Source organism: Naumovozyma dairenensis, chromosome 2 (assembly GCF_000227115.2).
Source record: "Naumovozyma dairenensis CBS 421 chromosome 2, complete genome".
In the NCBI taxonomy this organism is placed as follows: domain Eukaryota; kingdom Fungi; phylum Ascomycota; class Saccharomycetes; order Saccharomycetales; family Saccharomycetaceae; genus Naumovozyma; species Naumovozyma dairenensis.
In genome coordinates, this window is record NC_016480.1 from 513,521 (window position 1) to 537,387 (window position 23,867).

General features: G+C 36.4%; 10 protein-coding genes across 10 annotated transcripts; 7 read left to right on the forward strand and 3 right to left on the reverse strand.

Moving 5' to 3' along the window:
- Positions 1-503: 503 nt before the first annotated feature.
- KIN2 (serine/threonine protein kinase KIN2) lies at positions 504-4,280 on the forward strand (the record flags this gene model as incomplete). Its single annotated transcript, XM_003668437.1, has 1 exon — positions 504-4,280. The coding sequence occupies one exon, from the start codon at positions 504-506 to the stop codon at positions 4,278-4,280; it is 3,777 nt and encodes a 1,258-aa protein (XP_003668485.1).
- Positions 4,281-7,139: 2,859 nt separating this feature from the next.
- NDAI0B02080 (uncharacterized protein) lies at positions 7,140-7,961 on the forward strand (the record flags this gene model as incomplete). Its single annotated transcript, XM_003668438.1, has 1 exon — positions 7,140-7,961. The coding sequence occupies one exon, from the start codon at positions 7,140-7,142 to the stop codon at positions 7,959-7,961; it is 822 nt and encodes a 273-aa protein (XP_003668486.1).
- Positions 7,962-8,698: 737 nt separating this feature from the next.
- MRA1 (Mra1p) lies at positions 8,699-9,064 on the forward strand (the record flags this gene model as incomplete). The annotated part of the gene is made up of 2 exons (XM_003668439.1): positions 8,699-8,731; positions 8,873-9,064. 2 exons carry the CDS (start codon positions 8,699-8,701, stop codon positions 9,062-9,064), a joined length of 225 nt encoding a protein of 74 aa, XP_003668487.1.
- A 683-nt stretch (positions 9,065-9,747) lies between these two features.
- Positions 9,748-11,343, forward strand: PDH1 (putative 2-methylcitrate dehydratase; the record flags this gene model as incomplete). Its single annotated transcript, XM_003668440.1, has 1 exon — positions 9,748-11,343. The coding sequence occupies one exon, from the start codon at positions 9,748-9,750 to the stop codon at positions 11,341-11,343; it is 1,596 nt and encodes a 531-aa protein (XP_003668488.1).
- Positions 11,344-11,810: 467 nt separating this feature from the next.
- Positions 11,811-14,351, forward strand: NIC96 (linker nucleoporin NIC96; the record flags this gene model as incomplete). Its single annotated transcript, XM_003668441.1, has 1 exon — positions 11,811-14,351. The coding sequence occupies one exon, from the start codon at positions 11,811-11,813 to the stop codon at positions 14,349-14,351; it is 2,541 nt and encodes an 846-aa protein (XP_003668489.1).
- A 239-nt stretch (positions 14,352-14,590) lies between these two features.
- Positions 14,591-15,067, reverse strand: YPI1 (type 1 protein phosphatase-activating protein YPI1; the record flags this gene model as incomplete). The annotated part of the gene is made up of 1 exon (XM_003668442.1): positions 14,591-15,067. The coding sequence occupies one exon, from the start codon at positions 15,065-15,067 to the stop codon at positions 14,591-14,593; it is 477 nt and encodes a 158-aa protein (XP_003668490.1).
- A 675-nt stretch (positions 15,068-15,742) lies between these two features.
- On the forward strand, positions 15,743-16,663 carry RPN11 (proteasome regulatory particle lid subunit RPN11; the record flags this gene model as incomplete). Its single annotated transcript, XM_003668443.1, has 1 exon — positions 15,743-16,663. The coding sequence occupies one exon, from the start codon at positions 15,743-15,745 to the stop codon at positions 16,661-16,663; it is 921 nt and encodes a 306-aa protein (XP_003668491.1).
- Positions 16,664-16,757: 94 nt separating this feature from the next.
- On the reverse strand, positions 16,758-18,074 carry SAD1 (mRNA splicing protein SAD1; the record flags this gene model as incomplete). Its single annotated transcript, XM_003668444.1, has 1 exon — positions 16,758-18,074. The coding sequence occupies one exon, from the start codon at positions 18,072-18,074 to the stop codon at positions 16,758-16,760; it is 1,317 nt and encodes a 438-aa protein (XP_003668492.1).
- Positions 18,075-18,461: 387 nt separating this feature from the next.
- NDAI0B02150 (putative Xaa-Pro dipeptidase) lies at positions 18,462-20,045 on the forward strand (the record flags this gene model as incomplete). The annotated part of the gene is made up of 1 exon (XM_003668445.1): positions 18,462-20,045. The coding sequence occupies one exon, from the start codon at positions 18,462-18,464 to the stop codon at positions 20,043-20,045; it is 1,584 nt and encodes a 527-aa protein (XP_003668493.1).
- Positions 20,046-21,804: 1,759 nt separating this feature from the next.
- On the reverse strand, positions 21,805-23,238 carry CIT3 (citrate (Si)-synthase CIT3; the record flags this gene model as incomplete). Its single annotated transcript, XM_003668446.1, has 1 exon — positions 21,805-23,238. One exon carries the CDS (start codon positions 23,236-23,238, stop codon positions 21,805-21,807), a length of 1,434 nt encoding a protein of 477 aa, XP_003668494.1.
- Between the last annotated feature and the right edge of the window lie 629 nt (positions 23,239-23,867).

The window sequence follows — 23,867 nt, forward strand, 5'->3', positions numbered from 1 at the left end:
AAATTTGGTTTCTTCTTTTTTTGGTTTTTGGTTTTTTTGTTTCTTTGTTTCTTTTGTTTCTTTGTTTCTTTGTTTGCTTGCTGTTTATTAAGTTAATTTCCAATATCTCTTCTCTGAAAAATTCCTACCGTCCATAGCGATGGAGAAGCTATGTCTTCACGGATTGAGAATGTGTGTGTAGAAAATTTAAACAGAGTATAATTATAACATAAACAGAGCTTTATGATGTTAACGAGAGGCATTCTTTGTTCAGCTTTTAGTCCATCACCACTTTTGAGACAAGATTATTGATTATCATTGACGAGCAATCCCTTCATTCTAATATCTAAATTGTTATCTTTGGGCTAATTTATTCGAATTGACAACATACGTATCTTGACTGCTCATAACAACAGAATTCTCGTATATCAAACAATTTGAAATCCAGATTCCGAAACAGGCTACAAATTCCTCGATCGAATACTGAAATCATAAGTTGAAATAATTATCATTGTAAATTTGAAATGGAAAATCCAAATTTAGAGAATCCAGATTATCATATAAACGGTCAGTTCAAAATGACCGGGCCGGCAGATTTGGGACCTCCTATCTTCAAGAATAATGCCAACCCTCAACCTGGTACAGTAGCCCCAGCTACATTAAGAATGATGGGGAGACAGCACAACAATACGACGAATCACCAATACCAGCCTTCCCCAATGGAACAGAAAACCCACGATCCAAATCTTTATCAACCTCATCAAGGTCAAAATCCATTGATGCCGCCGTTCAGCGTGCCTTCGAGTAATAGTAGGAGCCAAAAGGGCACAAATATAGTCAATACTAGCAATACTAATTATAACAATAACAAAAACAATGATGAAAATATTAATGCTACCACTGCTTTGAGCGGTAACATTCATGATATCACTACTGCAAGAAATTCCAACCGTAATACCGCCCCTATTATTTCCAATGAAACGAAACAATTTCATAGAAGATCTCTAGGTGATTGGGATTTTTTAGAGACCGTTGGTGCAGGCTCGATGGGTAAAGTTAAGTTAGCAAAACATCATCAAACGCAAGAAATATGTGCCATAAAAATTGTCAATAGAGCAACAAAGGCTTTTTTACATAAAGAACAATCAATGCCTCCACCAAAGAATGAACAAGAAATTGCAGAAAGGCAAAAACGGTTAGAGAAAGAAATTTCGAGGGACAAAAGAACAGTCAGAGAGGCTTCTTTGGGTCAGATATTGTATCATCCTCATATTTGCAGATTGTTTGAAATGTGTACCATGTCGAACCATTTTTATATGTTATTCGAATACGTTTCTGGGGGTCAGCTACTAGATTATATTATTCAGCATGGTTCATTAAGAGAACATCATGCCAGAAAATTCGCTCGTGGAATTGCTAGTGCGTTACAGTACTTACATTTGAATAATATCGTTCATAGGGATTTGAAGATCGAGAATATAATGATTTCGAATAGTGGGGAAATTAAAATTATTGATTTTGGATTATCGAATGTCTTCGATAACAGAAAACAATTACATACATTTTGTGGATCCTTATATTTTGCAGCACCAGAATTATTGAAGGCACATCCCTATACAGGGCCAGAAGTCGATGTCTGGTCGTTTGGGATTGTACTCTATGTTTTAGTCTGTGGTAAAGTCCCATTTGATGATGAAAATTCAAGCGTTTTACATGAAAAAATAAGGCAAGGTAAAGTCGAATATCCAAATCATTTATCAATTGAAGTCATATCGCTCTTATCTAAAATGATCGTAGTGGACCCAGCGAAAAGGGCCTCTTTAAGACAAGTAGTTGAACATCCGTGGATGACGAGAGGTTATGATTTTCCACCGCTTTCATACCTTCCAAGGCGTATCCCACTAACACCAGAGGCAATTGACAATAATGTGCTTCGCGAAATGTTTCGTCTAGAATTTATTGATGACGTTGAAGAATGTCAAAACTCTCTAATAAAAATCATTACGGAAGAACCGTATTTGGAACGATCACGAGGTTTTTGGCAATTAGTAGTAAAATCGCCGTCCAATTCTTCAAATATTAACGGATCATCCGTAATTGGTAATCAAAATGTTGGATTTAAGAACCCATTCGATGACCCAACTCAAGCTTATCATCCACTTCTATCTATATATCATTTGGTTCATGAAATGCTGACCCGGAAAGCAGCTAAACTGCAAAGAAAACAAGCAGCTATTGCGGCGCATCAATTGCAAATACTACAAAAGCAATCTCAGGCAAATAACTTAGAACAAGCCGCAGATATTAAATCTAACTGGGCTAGACAGGAAACAATTGATCCAATGCCCCAAACTTTGAGAAATAATATACCGTCTATTGATAATGACATCGATCCATCGAAAGTACAGAAGCCAAAATCTTATATACCAAGAAACTATTCTCCTAGCGAAAAACCATTGCGAGTTATTGTACCCCCCAAGCTTTCGGTGCCTGAACAGGCACATACATCACCAACTTCAAGGAAGAGCTCCGATTATCACAATAATTTTGTAGCAACTATTGCGACCCCTCAGTCTCCCTCCGTGCAAAAGGATTATCAACAAAGGTCTAATGTTACATCATGTCCCTCAGATCAAGAAGACAAAAACAAATCATTCGGTGGTTTATTTAGAAAGTTGTCCCAACGCCGCCGTGACCAAGTTCCTCAACAGCAGCAACAATATCTACATCCTTCAGAGGGTGAGTACGCTCAAACTAACCAAAATAGTATAAAATCCTTTGATTATCAACAAAAGATACCTCCACATATCGAGGTTCCGCAAATTCAGATCCAAAATATGAACCAACAGCGCAGTTTAAAAACTCACTCACGTACAGTCTCGGAGTATATGCCAAGTCCTCCTAAAATGCCACTGTATTATAACTATAATAAACAGGATACTGAGAAGACAGCAACATCGACAGCCCCGGTTCGGTCAATGTCCCAAAAGAAAAAAGCAACTATGCCAGCTTTACCATCGAATGCTGAAACTTTAGTACAGGAACAACGAGAAAGGCAACTAAGTAAGGGTACCGATGGTACCTTGAATGACCAGAACACAGATAAAGCGAACCAACTTGCCGATCGTCAAGATGCTGGACGACAAAATGTAGACGCAGACGAAAATGTTCCATTACCCCCGTTACATGTGACGAAGGGCAGAAAATTCCATCCAAGCGCCAGAGCTAAGTCAGTGGGACATGCACGTCGTGAATCCTTGAAGTTCACCAGACCACCAGTACCTCAGTCAGTCTACCCTCGAGATGTAGAAGATAACGGGTTCTTAGAGTACAGCGATGATAATAGATCGGACTCACGCGATGGTAAGACTACTGAACAAAGAGAAGATTCCAAGAAAAATATAACTTCAAATGTTGAAACTGTGAAGACCATTCCAGAGTGTACAACTGAAACAAGTAAAGATGAAATGACAGATGAGGAAATACTAGCGGCGGCTTCGCAGGCACCTGTGGGGTCTATGCCATCGATTGACTTTCCACGTTCTTTATTCCTCAAGGGGTTCTTTTCAGTACAGACAACATCATCTAAACCACTGCCAATCGTAAGGTATAAAATTATCTCGGTCTTAAACAAGATGCATATTGACTTTAAGGAAGTTAAGGGAGGCTTCGTTTGTATTCAACGATCTGGAAATTCCGTTGAAGCGTCTTCACCTAAAGAAACTCAAGCGTCGCCAAGTAGGGTATCATCTAAGACCACAAGTATCGACGAGCAACTCGAACAACAGCCACAGAGAGTGACATTAAATCCAGACAGTCAATTATCACCAAGAGGAACATCGATATCCAGACATACGTCAATCAGCCGTCAAGGTAGCATTTCTAGGTATGGGCAGCCGAACTATGCCGTTACTCCTTTGGCGTCAAATAACCACGAAAGAACTACATCAATTGGTGGGACATCAGCATTTTCTGGCAGGCACAATAGAAATGGATCAATAAATTTACGCAATAATTCGGATGAGTTATCAACAACCTCTCTTGAATATACTCAGCAACAGCAAGAAGACGATATGCTATCTACAACCAAGATACAAGAAATGAATAAAGTGGATTCTGACAATGCACTAAATACGAATACACCGGATAAGACTAAAGCAAGGGTACCGTTAAAGTTTGAAATCCACATCGTAAAGGTTAGGATAGTTGGTTTAGCTGGTGTTCATTTCAAGAAAGTCTCTGGAAATACCTGGCTATATAAGGAATTAGCCTCCGATATTTTGAAAGAATTGAATCTATGATAGCATATACATAATAATAGTAATAACTATAAATATACATATATATGTTCAGATAAACTCATCTAGTATCCACATACCTTCGGATACTTCCTATGACTAAATAGTGAGAGATTTCTAAGTTCTAAGATTCTAAATATGGTGTTCATAAAGTTATCAAAATTTCAAAAATATTTGTAACCTTAGTTAACAATATGACCTTTCAAACGAAATGAACGGAAGTAGTCCATGCGGTTACATATGTCATAACATTATGCACTCCTCCTTCCGTACAGAGTAATTCTACTAAACCAACAATTTGAGCTAGATCACGCAATAATGTACACTTCACACAGTAAAGATATGTGTTAATATGGCAAAAACATGCGAATCAATAGACTACTAATTATATTAAGGATCATCAACTGATCACTATGAGCAGCCAGAAGGCAAGGATTATCTTTATACTAGAAAGGTCCTAGGAAGTCTGCCAGGAATATCTTCCGTGGTTTCTTCATTTTAACTTCTTATTATGATTTCTGTACTAGAATCTAGTATAGAAATCTTGTTTCCGTTTGTTCGTAGTATGAAGTTCGTATTAACTACGTACGTACATGGTCTAACAGGTGTGTTTAGAAGAGTCGATCACTCCGTGTTCGTACGAAATTTGTACCTTTACTTTTGAATTTTTTCCGGGGCGTATCCCCGGACAAGTTCAAGAAGAAAGTTCCCTGTCCAATGTACGTAGGTAGGGGCCTGAAGTGAGTTCATGCATAGGCAGTAAAGTACCGTAGACTGGAAGTTAACGATGCAGAAAGTATTTATGTACCTTACGAAAAGTTACAATACTTTTTAGTAGGTCGATAAAAGACAGTTGCGCGCGCAATCTATCTTAATCAAAGCAACAGCGGAATCTTCAACGAAAGTGAGAGCATTAGTGATACTATATTACTAATGGCTATCCCTGAATTTCCTTAGTACTCTATAAATTATGAACCTTCAGCCACGTAGTAAATTCCTAATTTTTACGATGATTTGTACAGGCGGTACCTATTACCGGTTGCCATTCTCTTCAAGTCTTACCAGGAAAGCAGGCTTGTGGATCACCAACGTTAATTACAATTTATAATTAACGTTGGTGATTAAAGTCAACCTGACTTTAAAACTTAAAGTTTAGACTTGAGGATTTTCAAATACTTCTTTTTGTCCAAAGGAAATTCGTAGGACTAATTTCCGAAATTGATGCTGCCTCATTTCTCATAAACAGTCCTCCTCTTGATTTACTTACATGTGTAAGTTCCTGTGCCCCTGTTGGGCAGGGAAGGTATTTTCTCGGAAACAATATTTTTTTTTTTGTTTCATTGCTTTTCTAGGAATATACCTGGTTCTATCTTACCTTCATGGCGCGAGAATATGTTTCCCTTACGGGTGTTTCACTCCAAATCATAAAGAATCAAAAACCAGACCAACTAAAGGCCGATGCTACTAGTTATAGTACGTACAGTACGTTCTTTGAACCTTCAGTTCTTCGTAGCTCCAACCTTAAAGCAACTTAAATGTTTTCCCGTAAGGGAAATAATACCTAGCTACGAGACTAATTACGCGGCATATTTTCCCCAATGTATACGTTATTTTAAGTATTTAGTGGTAAAGAACAATGTCACGTATTGTGGTATCTGCCTTGCTTACGTATCTTTTTTTTTTTGTTTTTTTTTTGTAAATCTTACGAACTTCGTTGCATTTGATTATATACCCAGGTGAGACAGGTTTTGGACCACCCTTTGGACCGGGGTACAAAAAAAACGGGAGAACACCGGAGACATATCTTACCCTTTCTTATGGATTTCTACAAAAATTAGAGTTTAGAAGCCCCGTTATTCATTGATTTGCCCGGATAGTCCCCCTCTTCAGGTTTCGAATGTCAACCACCCCTAACGCCATATAATTACTGTTAGTTTGCTTAGTGCTACATATAGATACGTTCTCTACATTGAATTTGTTTTTAGGTATACACAAGGGATTATATCAGCAATTCCGATCATTTACACTCATAGCCTGCTATTCCACCTCCATTCTCTTTCACTAGTCTAGCACCACGTATTTGGGATGATCTTTCTGGGTAGCAAATGAACGTCGATGAACTAGCCAATATTTTCAACGTCTTAGAGTGAGAAAATTCTCCAGATAATCCCTCTGCTTTATAGTTCCTGCTTATTCTAAAACTAAATGATGTTTTTCAGTATAAAATATATATATAAACATATATGCATTTATTTCAATGATTATCTAACCCTGGGAGACCTTAGAATAAGGAATTTTCTTTAACCCACAACTTTTGAGAACCCTGTTGTAGGCAGGGCTTAATCTTTTTCACGTTACCCTCGGCCCAAAGGGTGGTCCAAAACCTGTCCCACCTGGGTTGTTCTTGCATACGTAGTAGCATCGTGACAGGTTTTCATCACGGAAAACATCTTGTAGTTAAACTTTTGAGAAGTACGTCTCTACAATGTTTTGTTAGAGCTCGTCCGGGCATTTTCGAAAAATCAGGAATTTTGGATAAGGTATCGAGATGGTAGAAAACCATCTCAACACTACTACGTAGATCTATTTTTTGTCAATGGCATCCTTTTTAAGGCTTACAAATATGTAAGTTAGAGATCGTAACAGACATATCCGCAGTTAATATTTTTGCACACGTAATTATTTTGATCTTCATACTGGAGACTTCAGAACAAAATATAATCTGAATTCTACACGTCTATATAAATATTAGATAGCAAACAGACACTACTTTACGAAGTGGGCTGCTACGTACAATATAATTCATTCCTTAAGTATAGAAGAAGCTTCTTGCGTTGAAAAAAATTAATCGATTTTTAGAAGATGCTCAGTGCGGAACCTATGATGCAATACTCCGTTTCAAAAACAATTCCGCTTCTGGAAACATCTTATGTTTGTCTCCCGCATATAATGGAGGTCACACAGCAACGAATCCAATTCAAAAATGCAACGGAGGCAAGTACACAAGTAAGATCAGGACATATAGAACAGAGCAGTTTAGTAACAAAATATAATAGCCACCCAAGTCCAATAGATGTAAAACTACCACCAATATCTGCTTTGATATCAAATGCATATGTAAACAGATATTCATGTTTTGGGAATGATAGCCGGTGCGATACTTTTCATAAGGATGAGGCTGCATTATTAACACCTTCATATGTCGATGCCAATCAAAAAAGTTCTGGGGTTAGTTTTCAGAAAAAAAACATTGGTTTACCTTTTGACGTTATCTCGAATAACGTAAGAGATACTATTCAAGATTTATATCGAGATGTTTTGGAAAAAGAGCTACCAAAGGTTGCTGAAACTAAAAACCAAGTATTATTTTCAAGCGCTAAACCGATCATGGATCTTAATGGCCAATCCAATACATCTCCTCATAGAAATTCTTCAAAAATAAATTCTCCCGGAAAGGCGATACTTAAAGCGAAAGTCAGGCTAAGAAAGCAATGCTCTGTTTGTGGCAAAGTTTGTTCAAGACCATCCACATTGAAGACACATTTCTTGATTCATACGGGGGACACACCATTTAAATGCTCATGGGAGGGGTGCCACAAGGCATTTAACGTCAAAAGTAACATGCTAAGGCACATGAAAAGTCATGAAAGAAGAAGGAATAAGAAGACATGTTTAGCAAAGTAGTTCTGTTTACATAAATTTAATTTCTTTATGGAGATCTGTTATTTTTAGAGTTACAGTCATATAAGCTGATATAAATTATCTTAAACCGTTCACATTTCGAGAATTATTCTAGTCACAGTAGGTTTTCTGAGCAACAAGAACATATTTTGAAGCTGGTACCAGTGTAGGTAGAAATTGACTGTAAACAGTCGCCAATTTCATAGATGGGCTATATGGAATTTACATAGTTGCCTTATGATATAGATCATACTCATAAGCCGTGTGACCCAAGGGGAAATTCTGATGAGATACATATGAAACTCTGTGGACTACTCATTAAATTTACATATATGAACTTATAGTGAATAAATGGGCACCTAGCCATTATGCTGTACCGTATGAACGTACATACGTAAACTCCATCATGGCCTATAGTTTATAATAGTTCGAAATTTACCTGCGTAACTGGGCGTATGATGGGAGAATCGCGTTTATCGAATATATTTTGAGAAAATTACGTAGAGTAGCGTGCGTTCCCCTTATTTCTTGAGAATACCTCGCCTTCGACAAATAATATCTGAGAATTACTGCGCATCTTATAAACTACACTAATCTACAATAGGCTACATAAGAAAACAAAAGATTCCATAACGCAATCATAAAAATATTGAAAAACTCGATCTGTCCCATATTCTTCCCTAGTATTTGAGGGATTACATCGGAATACATAATAATATCCCAAAAGTTGAAATATTTTAATGAGACCATCACAATATCTCCTTAACGCGGCTGTATGTATAACTTTTTATTTTAGAAATGAAGTATAAAATATCGGTCATGGGGGAGTTTTACTTCAAAACTCTTCACCATGTCTCAGGCTGTATCATTTTGCTAACAAGAAAAACTGAATACAAATCTATTATATTTGACAGAAAAAAGCTAGCGGAACAAAAGTCCCCCTAGAATTGACTCCTTTATTTATGGCAGTTGGTGTAGCACTAATGTCTGGTACATGGTTTACGTATAAAAAATTAACATATGACGACTCTTTGCGCATAATACACAACCCTGATCAATCAAGTCTGGAGGAGGTTTTAGCAGAAGCAGATAAAGAGAAGAAATAATCTAAAAAGGTTTAATTTGGGCGTCTTACGACATGGCTCCTCCCGTACTATTTATTTTTTATTTTATTTTATTTTCATTATAATAAAGCCCGATATATCTGAAGAACCTTCATTTTCCTATGTATTAACAACTATATACGTATTATAAAAAAAGAGCAAAGTTAAGTTAAAAATGTCCCGCCATTTTGGGGGTTCATCAACACCTCTCTCGTGGAACTCAAAAACACGGTTCACGATAGTGTTTCATAGCCTAGACATCTGATTTCCCAGTATTTTTTTCAGGATAAAATAATAAATATATGTACTTCATATTAATTCACATATATATGTTATGGTTCATAGATTGTGGCATATTTCTTGTTTCCTAGTGCCCGAAAAATGGAGTTATGAATATGCTAGAAATGGATAATGACGTTATTCATAGTCTACACAATTAAGAACTAATTCATCTCCGAACCTCGGACAATGGAATGAACCTTGTTTGAAAGCAGTTGGTCATTTCATATATTCATATCACTCTTCCCTTTTTACCCCAATATTATGCCAAAGAAAACAACACTAATAATGTTACTCTATATAAAGGTAGACGATGCCCTTCAATGTAGTGGAGTTTCATAGGTGGAGTTTAATCTCCCAAATATTATGGATAAAAGAAGACATTCGTGCCAAAGGCTTGAGGCAAAATGTTAAGATTTTCAACGAAATTCCAGTATAGTAGCACAACATGTTCTTACATTTCAAAACTAGTTACTTTCTCTTCAGTTAGAGGAAATATCAAGCAGTACACTACAGAAGCATCCAATACTGCTCCTAAGCTGACAAACAATAGACCAGAACCTGATAAGGTATTACAAGATATTGCACATTATGTACACAATATTAGTATTGACTCGCAATTAGCAAAAGATACGGCCAAACTCTGTTTGTTAGATACGTTAGGTTGTGGGCTTGCTGCGCTGAAATATCCCCATGTACAAGATATCATTAAGCCAATAGTTCCTGGCACGGTTATTCCTAATGGGACTAAGGTATTTGGTACCAATTATGTGACAGATCCTGTCAGAGGTGCATTTGTTGTTGGAACATTGATTCGGTGGTTGGATTTCAATGATTGTTGGTTGGCAAAAGAATGGGGACATCCGTCTGACAACTTAGGTGGTATTTTACCAGTTGCTGATTACATGACACGCTTATATAGAGCTTCAAACGGTAAAGAAGGTAAAGTGTTCAGCGTAGACGACATTTTGGAATGCATGATTAAAGCCCATGAAATTCAAGGTATTATTGCACTAGATAATTCATTGAATGAGGTCGGACTAGACCATGTCGCTTTGGTTAAAATTGCAACAACTGCAGTAGTTTCAAAAATGTTACAACTGTCCGAAGAACAAACCATTGAAGCGGTATCACATGCATTTGTGGATGGTCAACCACTGCGTACATACCGTCATGCTCCAAATACGGGTTCTAGGAAATCTTGGGCTGCTGGTGATGCTGTTTCCAGGGCCGTAAATCTGGCATTTATGGTGAAAAATGCAGGAATTGGAACTATCCATTCCGTTTTAACAGCTAGAAAATGGGGTGTCTATGATGTACTATTTAATGGTAAACCATTCATTTTTGACCAGAAAAAGGAATACGGATCTTATGTTATGGAAAATGTTCTCTTCAAGATCTCTTTCCCGGCAGAATTCCATGCTCAGACGGCTGTTGAAGCAGGGATGAAAGCACATAGGGTGCTACTGGATAATGGCAGAACATACAAAGATATTAAATCAGTTAGAATAAGAACACAACAACCAGCAATTGATATAATTGATAAAGTAGGCCCATTGTACAATTATGCAGATAGAGACCATTGTATCCAGTATATGACAACAATCCCGTTAATTTATGGAAGATTAGAAGCAGATGACTATATGGATGCTGTTGCATTATTAGCGGATATCGATGTACTAAGAAATAAGATCTATTGTATTAAAGATGCTGAGTTTACGAAAGATTACTATAATCCAGAAAAAAGGTCAATTGCTAATGCTCTTTTGGTTGAATTGAATGATGGTACTTTTTTAGACGAGATTGTAGTAGAGTATCCTATAGGTCACAAATTCAGAAGGGAGGAAGGTATTCCGTTGTTGCTGAAGAAGTTCAGAAATCACCTTTCTACATATAGTCACTATTCCCCAGGGAAGGCCGATGAAATTTACCGTCTTTCCATGAGTCCAGAATTTGGGGAGATGGCAATTGATCATTATATTGATCAATATTGTATCACCTAAAACAAATGTCTGTACTCTCTATATCCGATTTTTAATTTATCTTCAACTTTTTTCATTGCTTATTGCATGACACACATAAAACTATTAATATTTGCCGTTACTGAGCCAAAAACGGTGCCTGAATTTAGTATCTAATTTTTTTCTGAACCGTTACTCTTTATGTAGGCAAGCTTATGTGATACTATTTGTCATATCTCCATATAATCTCTATGAAGAATTCGTCCAGTACCATCGGTGAATTACAAATGGTTACCGTTACCCGGTGTTCATCTTCTTCTCGACAATCTCAATACAATTTTCCAATGTTCATTAAAAACGAAAAAGTTCTATAATGTCAGCTTCTAGTAAAACATTGGGTTAGTCTCAACTATTTGAATAACAAACCAACGAGAAAATTGGGTTTTTTCTACTTATTTGTTGGTTGAAAGAAGATAATAAATCAAGTATTTTAATATACTATTGCCATCATGAGTAATAGCATTGCTAATGGCAACACCACACTGGAAAGTTCAACAAAAGGTTCAGCAAAGATATTTAATGACCTTGTCGAATCATCTAAAAACCTACCAGCAACATCCTCCCAATTAGGTTCTATTCAGCTAAGTGTAAACGAAATTAAGCGTAGAGCGATTGAATTGAGGAAGAAAAAAAATATTGACAATACCCTCACTAAAGCACACTACTTATTAGCAGGTAGCGGCTTAGCAATTGAAGATGTCGATTCATCATTGAAAAATTTGCAAAAGAACGAACTTTCAGAAAGAAAGCTGACAAGTAAATATGTAGGTAACGAGATTGATACATATCTCCGAGTGAAGAAAGGAGAAAATATTTTAGCCTCCATTGAACAGTTATTAGCTGATGCGTCGAGGGACTTCGATGATTATGTTAATCAAAGTTTAGAGTTAGATTGGACAAAACGTAAGGATGAAATTAGAGAGACATTCGGTATTTTTGTCCCAGGAAAAAGCGAGAATAATTCCTTTGTTAATAAGCCACTTTCTCCATTAGATCGTGTTTCACCTACCTGGGGGAATTCAGGAATAGGTATCTTAAATGGGGGGGATTCGAGACTAAACGTTAATAGTAATCTTATTACAAGAGAAAAGTTTGAAACTTATGCAAAAATAATTCACCAGTTTAATAACCATAGGCAAGAGAACCGTCAATTTCCATTGAATAGGGAGGTCATTTCTATTCTATCGCACGCAGGTGATACAAGAAACAGACAGTTATTAGAAAGTTGGAAAATAATCGAGTCAATAAAAGATCCAAAAAATACTATCAAAGCATCCAGGGAATATTTGGAAGTACAGTTTTTAGACTACGTCGATGCTTTATCAAAAAATGCGATTAGTGAAGGTCTACCAACAAACACTAACAAGGTCAGGTCATTTATTGACACTAAGCTCAAAAATACAGATGGTTCTTGGAAAATTGCGAACCTAACTGTAATCAACGGGTTGCCAATTTGGGCCTCAATTTTTTACCTGTTGAGAGCAGGTTTAATGCAAGAAGCGTTAGACCTCGCCATGACTAATTCATCAGGATTCAAGAAAATTGAACAATCGTTCTTGACTTACTTTCAAGCGTATATTTCGTCACCAGAAAATAAATTACCAACTGAATTTGCAACTAAATTACACACTGAGTTTAACCAACACATCAAAAATTCTTTGAATGGAGATCCTTATAGATTGGCTGTTTATAAAATAATTGGTAGATGTGATTTAACTAGGAGAAATATCTCTTTGGTTACTTTAAGTTTAGAAGATTGGATATGGTACCATCTAAAGTTGATTAAAGAAGATGTGATAGACGATGGTCCTATTTATGAAAAATACCATCTTGAAGACTTTCAAAATATTATCCTTTCTTATGGTCCGTCGAGGTTCACCAACTATTATATTCCTGTTCTAATATTATCAGGCCTTTATGAAGTAGCTATTGATTATGCATATAATTTAAACGAGATGGACGCTGTGCATCTAGCGATCGGTCTTGCAAATAAAAAATTATTGCATATTACGACAAATATATCCGATACTTTAATTGCTATTGAGGATGGGAGACGAAAGGTTAATTTTGCAAAATTATTGGGAAACTATACAAAATCATTCAAATTTTCTGATCCAAGAATTGCCACTGAATATTTGATTTTAATTGCCATTACGGATGATCCTGCAGAAATCAAAATTTGCCATGAAGCGTTAAGAGAATTAGTTTTAGACACCAAAGAGTTTGGGATTTTATTAGGGAAGATCAATAGAGACGGTACTAGAATTCCAGGTGTTCTAGAAGAAAGACAAGATTTACTATATCTAAATGATGAAAAAGAATTTTTACGTGTTATCACGGAACAAGCTGCGCATAAGGCTGACGAAGACGGTAGAACACAAGATAGTTTGTTATTGTATCAATTAGCAGAAGAATACGATATTGTTATGTCTATTGTAAATGGACTACTGGGTAGCTTATTAGGTGGTTCAGATTTAACCCAGCCATTGTTTACTAAAGACGATAACTCAGAAACAAATCCTGTGTTACTGGCATCGAAATTGATTTCAATTTATAACAATAACTTGGAAATCGCGAAGAAAATCCACGCCAAGAATAAGGAAACGTGTTTATTACTTCTACAAATTGCAGATATTCGCAAGAGTTATGCAGAAAACCAGTGGCAATATGCCTTAGGTCAAATCGAGAAATTGGATTTACTACCATTCACTGATGGACAAGATGCCAGGAGAAAAGCCCAAGCATTTTCTGGGTTTGATGAACCCATTGTCAAATGTATCCCAAGCTTATTAATAATGACGTTAACGTGTGTCTCAAAATTAGTTAACGTCTTAAATCAAAGCGACTATAAATCGGTCACTAAATCGCAACAAATTGAATTTTTGAAGAATATTTCAAAAAATTGTATTGTCTATGCTGGTATAATCCAATTCAAAATGCCTAGGGAGACCTATAGTACATTGATCAGATTAGATGTCGAATTATGCTAAATAATATCTAAAAATTATACGAAGACTGTAGTCTACCAAATTCACTTGCAATATGTAATTCGAATATGTAAGGTCTCTCTACTAATATCATACTAACGAAAACAACTTTTTAAATCTGTAAACCTCTAAATTAAAATATTTTTAGAAATCCCTTAGGATTATGTAATGTCAAATTGTAACACATATAACTTATACTACCTAAATAGTCTGTACTTACCAGAATCTTGATATCTGATTTGTTATTTTTGTCTATGCTGAGAATAGTCAGGTTGTACTTCATACGCATTTGGACTAACAGATCTTTCTTTATTCAATTTTCTGCGACGTCTCTCTATCCTTCTCTGCCTTCTATCTTCGGGGTTCAATCGATTGTCATTATCGGATTCGGACGAAGATGAGGATGATGAAGATGACGAAGACGGTGATGGCGGTGGATGCTCATGATCTGAGTATCGCCCCTCTCCATCCTCATCTATCTCTTCCTGGGGATGGAATATGCAGCATATCTTTGTTTTCTTCCTATTTAAGTTTTCGTTGTCGACTGTTCCCTCTTCCCATCTTACGGAAGGCCTTGTAGATTGATGTGATGTTCTTTCTATCCTTCTATTTATGCTTGGTTCTGATGTATGGAGCTGTAGCACAGAAGGAACTTCCTCTAGGGTAACCGTTGCAGCACCACGTGGTTCTTGTTGGGAGCCATCTAAATTCTGAGGCATGATTGTACTAGTATTTACTGTTCTTTGGGTTAAATATCTTGGAAAGGCTTAGTTGGACCTATCCTCTATTTTCTACTCAAGTGGTTGCCAAATCGTTAGTGCAGGCTGTTTTATCCTATGGCGGTCTACTACTGTTAACAATGCTCTGCAGTGAGTACGTCACTTAACCGCTGCCGTTTCGTTAGATCTATTTTACCAACGTAACATTGGACTATAGTTTATGGTAATACAGAGAGACGACGGGAAGGGGAACTTCGAAGGGGATCCCTGAACTGAGAGTGTATTTTTTGTCTACGGTATGTAAGCAGTCGCAAAGTGCTCAGCCCCTAAGCACAGGGGGCCCAGGGTTAGGTCTAAAAACCCTAGAACTGGACCCCCCTCAGAAGGAGGGAAAATAGATTTGGACGTTCAAAGTGATGATATGAGTACCTGTGTCTGATCAACGGGACACTGCAAAATTTATAGTCTAAATGCGAACGTACATTAGTTTATATATATCTATAAGGTGGCAAAAGTACAATCTGGAATATAAAAATAATCCTAATCAGTAAAACACTAACCGATCCAACAAACAGGCACACGGAACTGCAGCAAATAAAGGTTCTTGTTCTTTGAAATCCATACGTAGAAATCTTTTAAGGTAATAAATTACGCTATAATATTTGGATATATAAGATGGAGAGGTTACAAAGATTAATGATGGAAGGAAAAAGCAATGTGGCAGATCCAGAAAAGGATGATACCAGAGAAACCGTCTATATATCATCTGTCGCATTGTTGAAGATGTTAAAGCATGGGAGGGCGGGTGTCCCCATGGAAGTTATGGGCCTGATGTTAGGGGAATTTGTAGATGATTATACAATTGATGTTGTCGATGTCTTTGCCATGCCTCAGTCAGGTACAGGTGTTTCCGTGGAAGCAGTTGATGATGTCTTTCAGGCTAAAATGATGGATATGTTAAAACAAACTGGTAGGACTGAGATGGTTGTGGGTTGGTACCATTCACATCCAGGGTTCGGATGTTGGTTATCATCCGTCGATGTAAACACCCAAAAATCATTCGAACAATTAAATCCTAGAGCTGTTGCAGTCGTGGTAGATCCAATTCAATCAGTTAAAGGTAAAGTCGTCATTGACGCATTTAGATTAATAGATACCGGCGCATTGCTAAATAACCAAGAACCAAGACAAACCACATCTAATAGCGGTCTGATGAACAAAGCTAATATACAAGCATTAATACATGGACTTAATAGACATTATTATTCATTGAATGTAGATTACCACAGGACGTCAGACGAAACTAGAATGTTAATGAACTTACATAAAGAACAATGGCAATCGGGTCTCAAGGCATGCGATTATGAAGAAAAGGAAACAACTAATTTAGAAGCTACACAAAAAATGGTCAAAATTGCTGCCCAATATTCTAAAAGAATTGAAGAAGAAAAAGATTTGACAGAAGCTCAACAAGCGACTCGATATGTCGGTAAACAAGATCCTAAGAAGCATCTATCTGCTATGGCGGAAACAACCCTGGAAGACAATATCGTTTCAGTGCTTACTTCTAGTGTGAATTCTGTTGCAATTGTTTAGTATAATTCAAATTGTTAAAAAACCTTTATATAGTTTAATCTACATATAAACCATACCAAATCATTTATTTTTATCTAGATTCTATGACCTTGAATTATGGGTTCGTTCTCTTCCAAACTTGAAGGTATGTTTCATTGAGGAATAAGAGCTCGGCATCTTTATTTGTTGTTTGATTAGCATCAATCTCAATCCATTTTTTAGTTAGCTCATTGCAAAGCTGGATTTTCCAATTACTTACGTCGTCTTGCGCCAATTGTCTCTTAGATATGTTAGGGTTTCTTTTAACATAATGTACGACATTTGCTTGCAAGACATACTCAACCTCTTTTAATTTCAGGACAGAAGGATATTGAACTAGTATCTGGTTTCTATTTTTAACTGGGTATTCTGACTTAAAATCAAATCGATTATAATGCAAAACTAAAAAATGAGGTAGTTTTTCTAGACTATAATTCTTACTATTACTATTCCCTTTGGAAGTAAACTTTCTCAAAAGATCATGTAAATCCACGTGGTGTAAATTATTAGCGTTTTGTCCCTCTTTCAGGATGGAATTTACGGGTAAATCTAAGGAAAGCTTCCAAAAGGGGAGTATTTGAGAAGTTTTTCTTGTATTGAAGTTGATTTTTCCCTGACACGATTCATGAAGAATACGTTTTAGTGCTTTAGAGTCGAAGGCCATAAAGTTTAACATCCATATAAGAAGGTCAGCGGGATCATTCCGCAGCTTGTTGATCAAATTCTGAACTGTTAAAAAATCTGCAAATTCATCTGCTGAAACATGATTTTTAAATAAGTACGGTGACCAAATCTTCCTAACAATGTTGGATAGGCCTTGAACGAACGTACTCTCAGCGCTCACATCAGATAATAATAACCAGTCTCTAAGTGGCGTAACGTGGCTCAACAGTAACAGTATCACGTTTAGGTGATCCAAACTAGAAGAATTTGTCACTCTGACGAACCCATTGACATATAACCTTTTATTCAAGTCTTTGCATTTCTTAGGGAACGCAACTATCTCCTCATGAGAATACTTTGGGAAAAAGGCAGCTTTTATACTTTCTAGGAGGGGTTCGTGATCCCCTTCGATTAATATGGCATCTGGTAATTTAATAAAATCAGATGTGTACAAATTGAAAAATAAATTATGGTTATTATTAATTGAATGTAAAAATGCAGGACTTTTTTCATTATGGCCTTGGAAGTATTTCCCACATACCAAACAACAATAGACGTTTAACTTCGATAAAGTAACCGAACATATTTTTTCCAAACCAAAGTCCAGCTTATGAAGATTCACTGTCTGTAGGAGACGCCGTTTGCTTTCATCTGATAAATTTTGTTTAATTTTTTTACTACTTTCTTCACGAATATTACTTCTGGATGATCGTCTTTTGAGTTTCTGCATTTCTACTTGGTTTTTTTACCTTAGCGGTTAAACTTTACCAATCCAACTCATCATGGGAAGAACACCTAACGAATCTATTTCTTCCGAATTCAAATGAATGTCGAGTCTCACTTCATCAGCCAGCCAGGGACGCGCATAAATTCATCACCCGGCTTCTGATTTCCTTTCTGGGAAAAATTATGACACATGACACAATTTTCGTCGAAAGGTATCAACTGAGGACAAACAGTACGTACGTTTCTTGACTATAGAAGTTCAACGTACGTCACTTTATTGCCGGTAAGTGATTCCTCGAAACGCGCAACAAAGCGTGGGAAAAGACAAGATCCTTGCGTTATTGAGCACCCAATTGCATCGTTTCTTTATTTCGTGTGACCGTGGTTCTTAATGAGAACTTTTCTCTCGCTAGTTTTTATCGCCACAATCCTACTTCTATTTGATTACATTAGAAAGTATAATAGGAGGAAAGAACCGATAACGAAAAATTACGATCTGAAAATGAGAATGGAAGATACTTCAGAGATCCAAAACTTGGTTTCTGGTGAAAATTTGCCGGCAAGCCTGGAAGGTAAGAAATATCCAAGCAAGGCTCATAATGAAAAAGTTAAGAAGATTTTTCAATCAGTCAACCTAGATCTGCCTGTTAATAGTGCTGTTTTTATCGCAGGCAATGAAGTTGAGCCAATTAAATATTGTGACATCTCTCATCCATTTAGACAAGAAAGATACTTTTACTATTTGTCTGGTGTTGATGTTCCAGGCTCATCCATCCTTTTCAACATGAAATCAAATAAGTTAACATTATTCTTGCCGTTAGTTGACGATGATGATGTAATGTGGAGTGGAATGCCAATGGGTATCAATGAAGCTTTGAACACCTTTGATGTCGATGAAGTCCTATATGCTGACAAAATTAACGAAGTCTTTGAAAAGGAATTAACTGGATTCAAAGTTTTCACGACCGACTTGGATAATATCCATGATAATTCAATAAAGGAAAAATTAGTTTCCGGAGATAAGCGTTTTTTTAAGGCCTTAGATGAGGCAAGACTAACCAAGGACTCCTATGAGATTGAAGTTTTAAGGCATGCCGCTAAGATTACAGATAATTGTCATTTAGCAGTAATATCGGCATTACCAATTGAATTAAATGAATATCAAGTTCAAGCAGAATTTGAATACCATGCAGGGCGTCAAAATGCTCACGCCTTGGGATATGATCCTATTTGTTGTTCGGGCCCTGCCTGTGGAACATTACATTATGTCAAGAACTCTGAAGCTTTACATGGTAAAGTAAGTTTTTTGATTGATGCTGGTGCAGAATGGAAAAACTATACAACTGATGTTACGAGATGTTTCCCAATCTCTGGGAAATTTACTAAGGAACATCGTGAAATATATGACGCAGTCTTAGATATGCAAACTCAAACTATGCAAAATATAAGGCCAGGTGCCAGCTGGGATGAGTTACATTTGCTATCACATAAAGTTCTTATTAAGCACCTTTTAAAGATCGGAATCTTCAGGAAGGAATTTTCAGCAGAAGAAATTTTCAGAAGAAGGGTCACTTGTGTATTTTATCCTCATGGCTTAGGCCACCTTATGGGGCTTGATGTTCATGATGTCGCCGGTAATCCAAATTATGAGGATCCTGATCCTTATTTCAAATATTTACGTTTACGCCGTACTTTGGAGGAAAATATGGTTCTAACTGATGAACCTGGATGTTATTTTAATGAATTCTTGATTAAGGAATTACTTGAAAAATATCCTGAAAGATTGGAAGTTGTTGACAGAGATATCCTCAATAAATATATGTATATTGGAGGTGTCAGAATTGAAGATGATATTCTGGTGACAAAGGCTGGATTTGAAAACTTGACTGGAATAACTTCAGATCCAGATGAAATCGAGACAATTGTTCAGAAATCATTGTCTAAGAGGCGTTCCGATTTCCATGTAATTGTGTAGGTCCTAGTATTATAGTCTATAGAATATATTTAAATCTTTCTTACTAGGTGGTGGTCCCGAATACATCCTAAACGTAATACTATAATTATGAGCCAATATAGGTAAGGTATGTTGGCTGATGAGTATATTTACCTAAGCCAACGGTTTGTATTCACCCCAAATCACCGCCATTCCTCTTATCTACTTAGGTATGTACGGAATTATCCCCCTTTCAAAAGAAGATGAGTAAAAAGGCTCTTGTCCCTTACTTACATACAAATACTTCCATGTTGAGATAAGGTTTGAATATTAATAGTTGAATCAGACTTTGGAAATTGAGTGTCAATGATTTAAAAGAATTTTAATTGATTATGTAAACTATATAATATTCAATAATAAAATTATGGAAAGGATAATTATACATTTTGAAATTTAGATGAACCATACTTCCCTTTATATACCTCTACATCTCAGCAGTGCTATCCTCCGAAGAATTTTTTATTATTCAATGTTAGGGTATATGTCATACCATGCTTAATGGTCTATCTGGTGTAAGCCAACGGTCTGTCATTATGACTCTCTAACTCCGTACACCCCAAGTCCATCTTACTCATGGCGCACCTCGCCTCGAGAAAAGATGACTATAAAAGTTTTTGTACATTATAGACACTTCTAACTAACACTTATAGTTAGTATTACATAATAATATATATTATGTATTAAGTAAAAGGAACTAAGGAATAATATTTAAATTAACTCTCTCCATACTCGATGTCTTGCCCTATTTCTCTCAATATGCCTGTTGTTGTAGACAATCTGGCTCAACAGTATAGTGTATTATGTCCCATATTCCGACCGCAACTTGTTAAACCATGCTTAATGGTCTATCTAGAAGCCAACGGTCTGCATTTATAACTGATGGAAATTCGTACACCACTACTATTTATCTTACTCAAGCATGATCTAGCATTATGTTCAACACAACACCGGTGCACCTCATAATAATATTTGAAAAAATAATCTGTTTTATTCTGGGTAATTAAAATTTCTATTTTCACGGTGATAACTCCTGAAATTATATATTATTTCTGATTTTACTCCGTTAATATACTAGCAAATTAGGGTGTCCAACAAGGTTGTCTACATCAATAGATGGATTGGAAGCAATAAAGGAGAAAATTGAAAATTGTTGAGCCTTTGTGCCTATAGCACCAGACTTATTGGGAACCAACAGGTGAAGAGGTCGAGTGTAGAGAGAGTCAATGTAAAGATTATTCTTTAGTTTCTTATATCTAATACATAATATATGCTACTATCGTTGAACGTGAGGCACTAAACGCTAACATAAATATTAAAGAACTCTTCCGAAAGTAATATTGATGAGATATAGAGGTAGATAAAGGGCAGTATGGTTCATCTAAATTCTAATTATCCTATCCATAATTTTATTTACTTTATATAGTATATAATATAATCAATCAAAATACTTTATATTCATCTCTTCTCGAGGCACAGTGCGCCATGAGTAAGATGAATTGACGTGGTGTACGGAGGTCCAATCTTAGGGAGACATCGTTGGTTTACACCGGATAGACCATTAAGCATGATTTTTATAGCTTACACACTGCTGTTGAACTCCGTAGACCACAAGATTGGTTAAGCAAACTCCAAAATACAAGCTATTTAGAGAAAAATGCTACTTAACTTATATATTTTTATTTGATTTGGTATCGTGTTAAAATTTCTTACGGTTACTCAAAATACTGTAAACAGCAAACAACTAAGATTGATAGCATAAATTTTGCATTGTAGTGAGACTAATACTCTTAGGTCTTTCAATTGGTAAGCCATAAATACGATCCCAAACCAATTGTGTAAGTGGTCCTATAGATCTGGAACAGCCAAAAATTACAGTAAAAAATAATAAGTCTTTAATCCCAAAATGGTGGAAAAGAATTCCTGAAGCCGAATCAACATTGGGGAATGGATTTTTACATTTGCCATGTTCCTTTAAGATATCGGGAACGACCGTGGATAATTTTTGCATTAATATGACATTTTCATCATTTTCAAACTCTGTTGTTCTTGATTGAGCAAATTTTAACATTGTCGTAAATCTCGGATCAGGAATTCTTAGCACCGCATGGCCATATCCAGGAATTACTTTCTTAGAATTTAATATATTCCACAAATATTCTTCGATTTCTCCTGTGTTTTGAGGTGAAGAAATCCTTGAGTTCATTTCCACAAGAAATCGAACGACTTCTTGCGCAGCTAAGCCATGCAATGGTCCTGCCAGCCCCATAATCCCTGATGAATAACTTAAATATGGGTCGCTTAAGGCGCTATTTACTAAATGAGTAGCGTGTGCTGAAACATTACCGCCTTCATGATCCACATGGATACCGGTATACAATCTCATTAGACTTAAAAAATCCTTAGACTGTTCATTATTCAGGTTACAGTGGTTACTTGAATGAACTCCATTAGACATACCTAACAGTGAGCAAATATTAAGAGTCCAATCATTTTTCACCGAGAACTCTCCCAAAGGTTTGCCCCCGTTAACAAGTTTAGAATAAATCTTAGCTGTTAATATTGGTAAGAACGATATTAAGTTTAATGAATCTTCTAAAGTGTCTTCCCAATAATGATCTTTGGAAATTAAGCCTCTTTGGTAATTCGAGGCAAATTTTGAATTTCTACTTAATGAAGCCAAACCGATAGCCAATTGAGTCATAGGATGTGTATCTGGTGGTAGCATATCTATTATTTTCGAGGTAAGTTCAGGAAAGTTCTTCGGTGATCCTCTTTCTGCCAATTCTTCTGTCAAATGTTGAACTTGTTGAGATGTGGGAATTTGTTTGGTCATTAGATACCATAGGATTGCTTCAGGATGGAAATACCCAAATTCATCACCTGGTAATTGTTGTTGGCATTCTCCGATAGTCTTCCCATGGAATGTGATACCTTTATTCGGGTCTACGGTAGAACCTTCCCAAAAAATCGATTTATTCCCGCGCATTCCAGTGGTCACTGAACCGATAGTGATTCTACCAATCTCTACATTGTGGTAGTTTTTCTTGAGCTTTAAGAACTTTTCCTTACGTTCAGGGATGAGTTCCTTCAGTGTTTCTTTTAGAGACTTTCTAGGAACTGAACATGCGGTTCTTGTGCTAAAAAAGTGTCTAATAAATGATGATGTACGTAACATTGAGCAATCTTTTTAAGTTGGACTGTAGCTTATCTTATTGAACTATTATTCTCTGATCACATTTCCGTCCAATATTAGCAGCTTGATAAAATTTCATTTACTTTATAAGAACACGAAGTCAAATTGTTTTCATGTTGTAACTTAAAGTACATTGCTGGACAAGATATCGGGTCTTGCCTAAATGGCTGCTGTAATAATGTAGATGGATGACTATCCCCTCTTTTTCGATTTACCCCAATGTTCGAACTCTGTTCAAGTAGTGGTGATGTAGAAAGGAGTACTGTTATTGTGGTATGCGGAGTACGGATCATTTGTGAATGCTGTTTAACGTTTTATTGTAATTTGGAATCGAGTTGGAGTATAGATTTCTTGTAATCTTACGTTACAAACTACGTGCGTGTGTACGGAGTATGCAAAGGAAATCGCACCTTCTCCGGACTTCGGAGATAGTCCCCAGAAAGGAACGTGACAATTTTGTGACACTGAGATGACTTTACAAATAAGGTACCATAATCGTACTACGTACTGTTGAATCAACCGGCAAAGATAAAACAATATTGTAGACGCCAGTGGGCACCAACAGTAGGTACCTGAAAACTCCAACAATCTCAGAAAAGTCATAGAGAAGC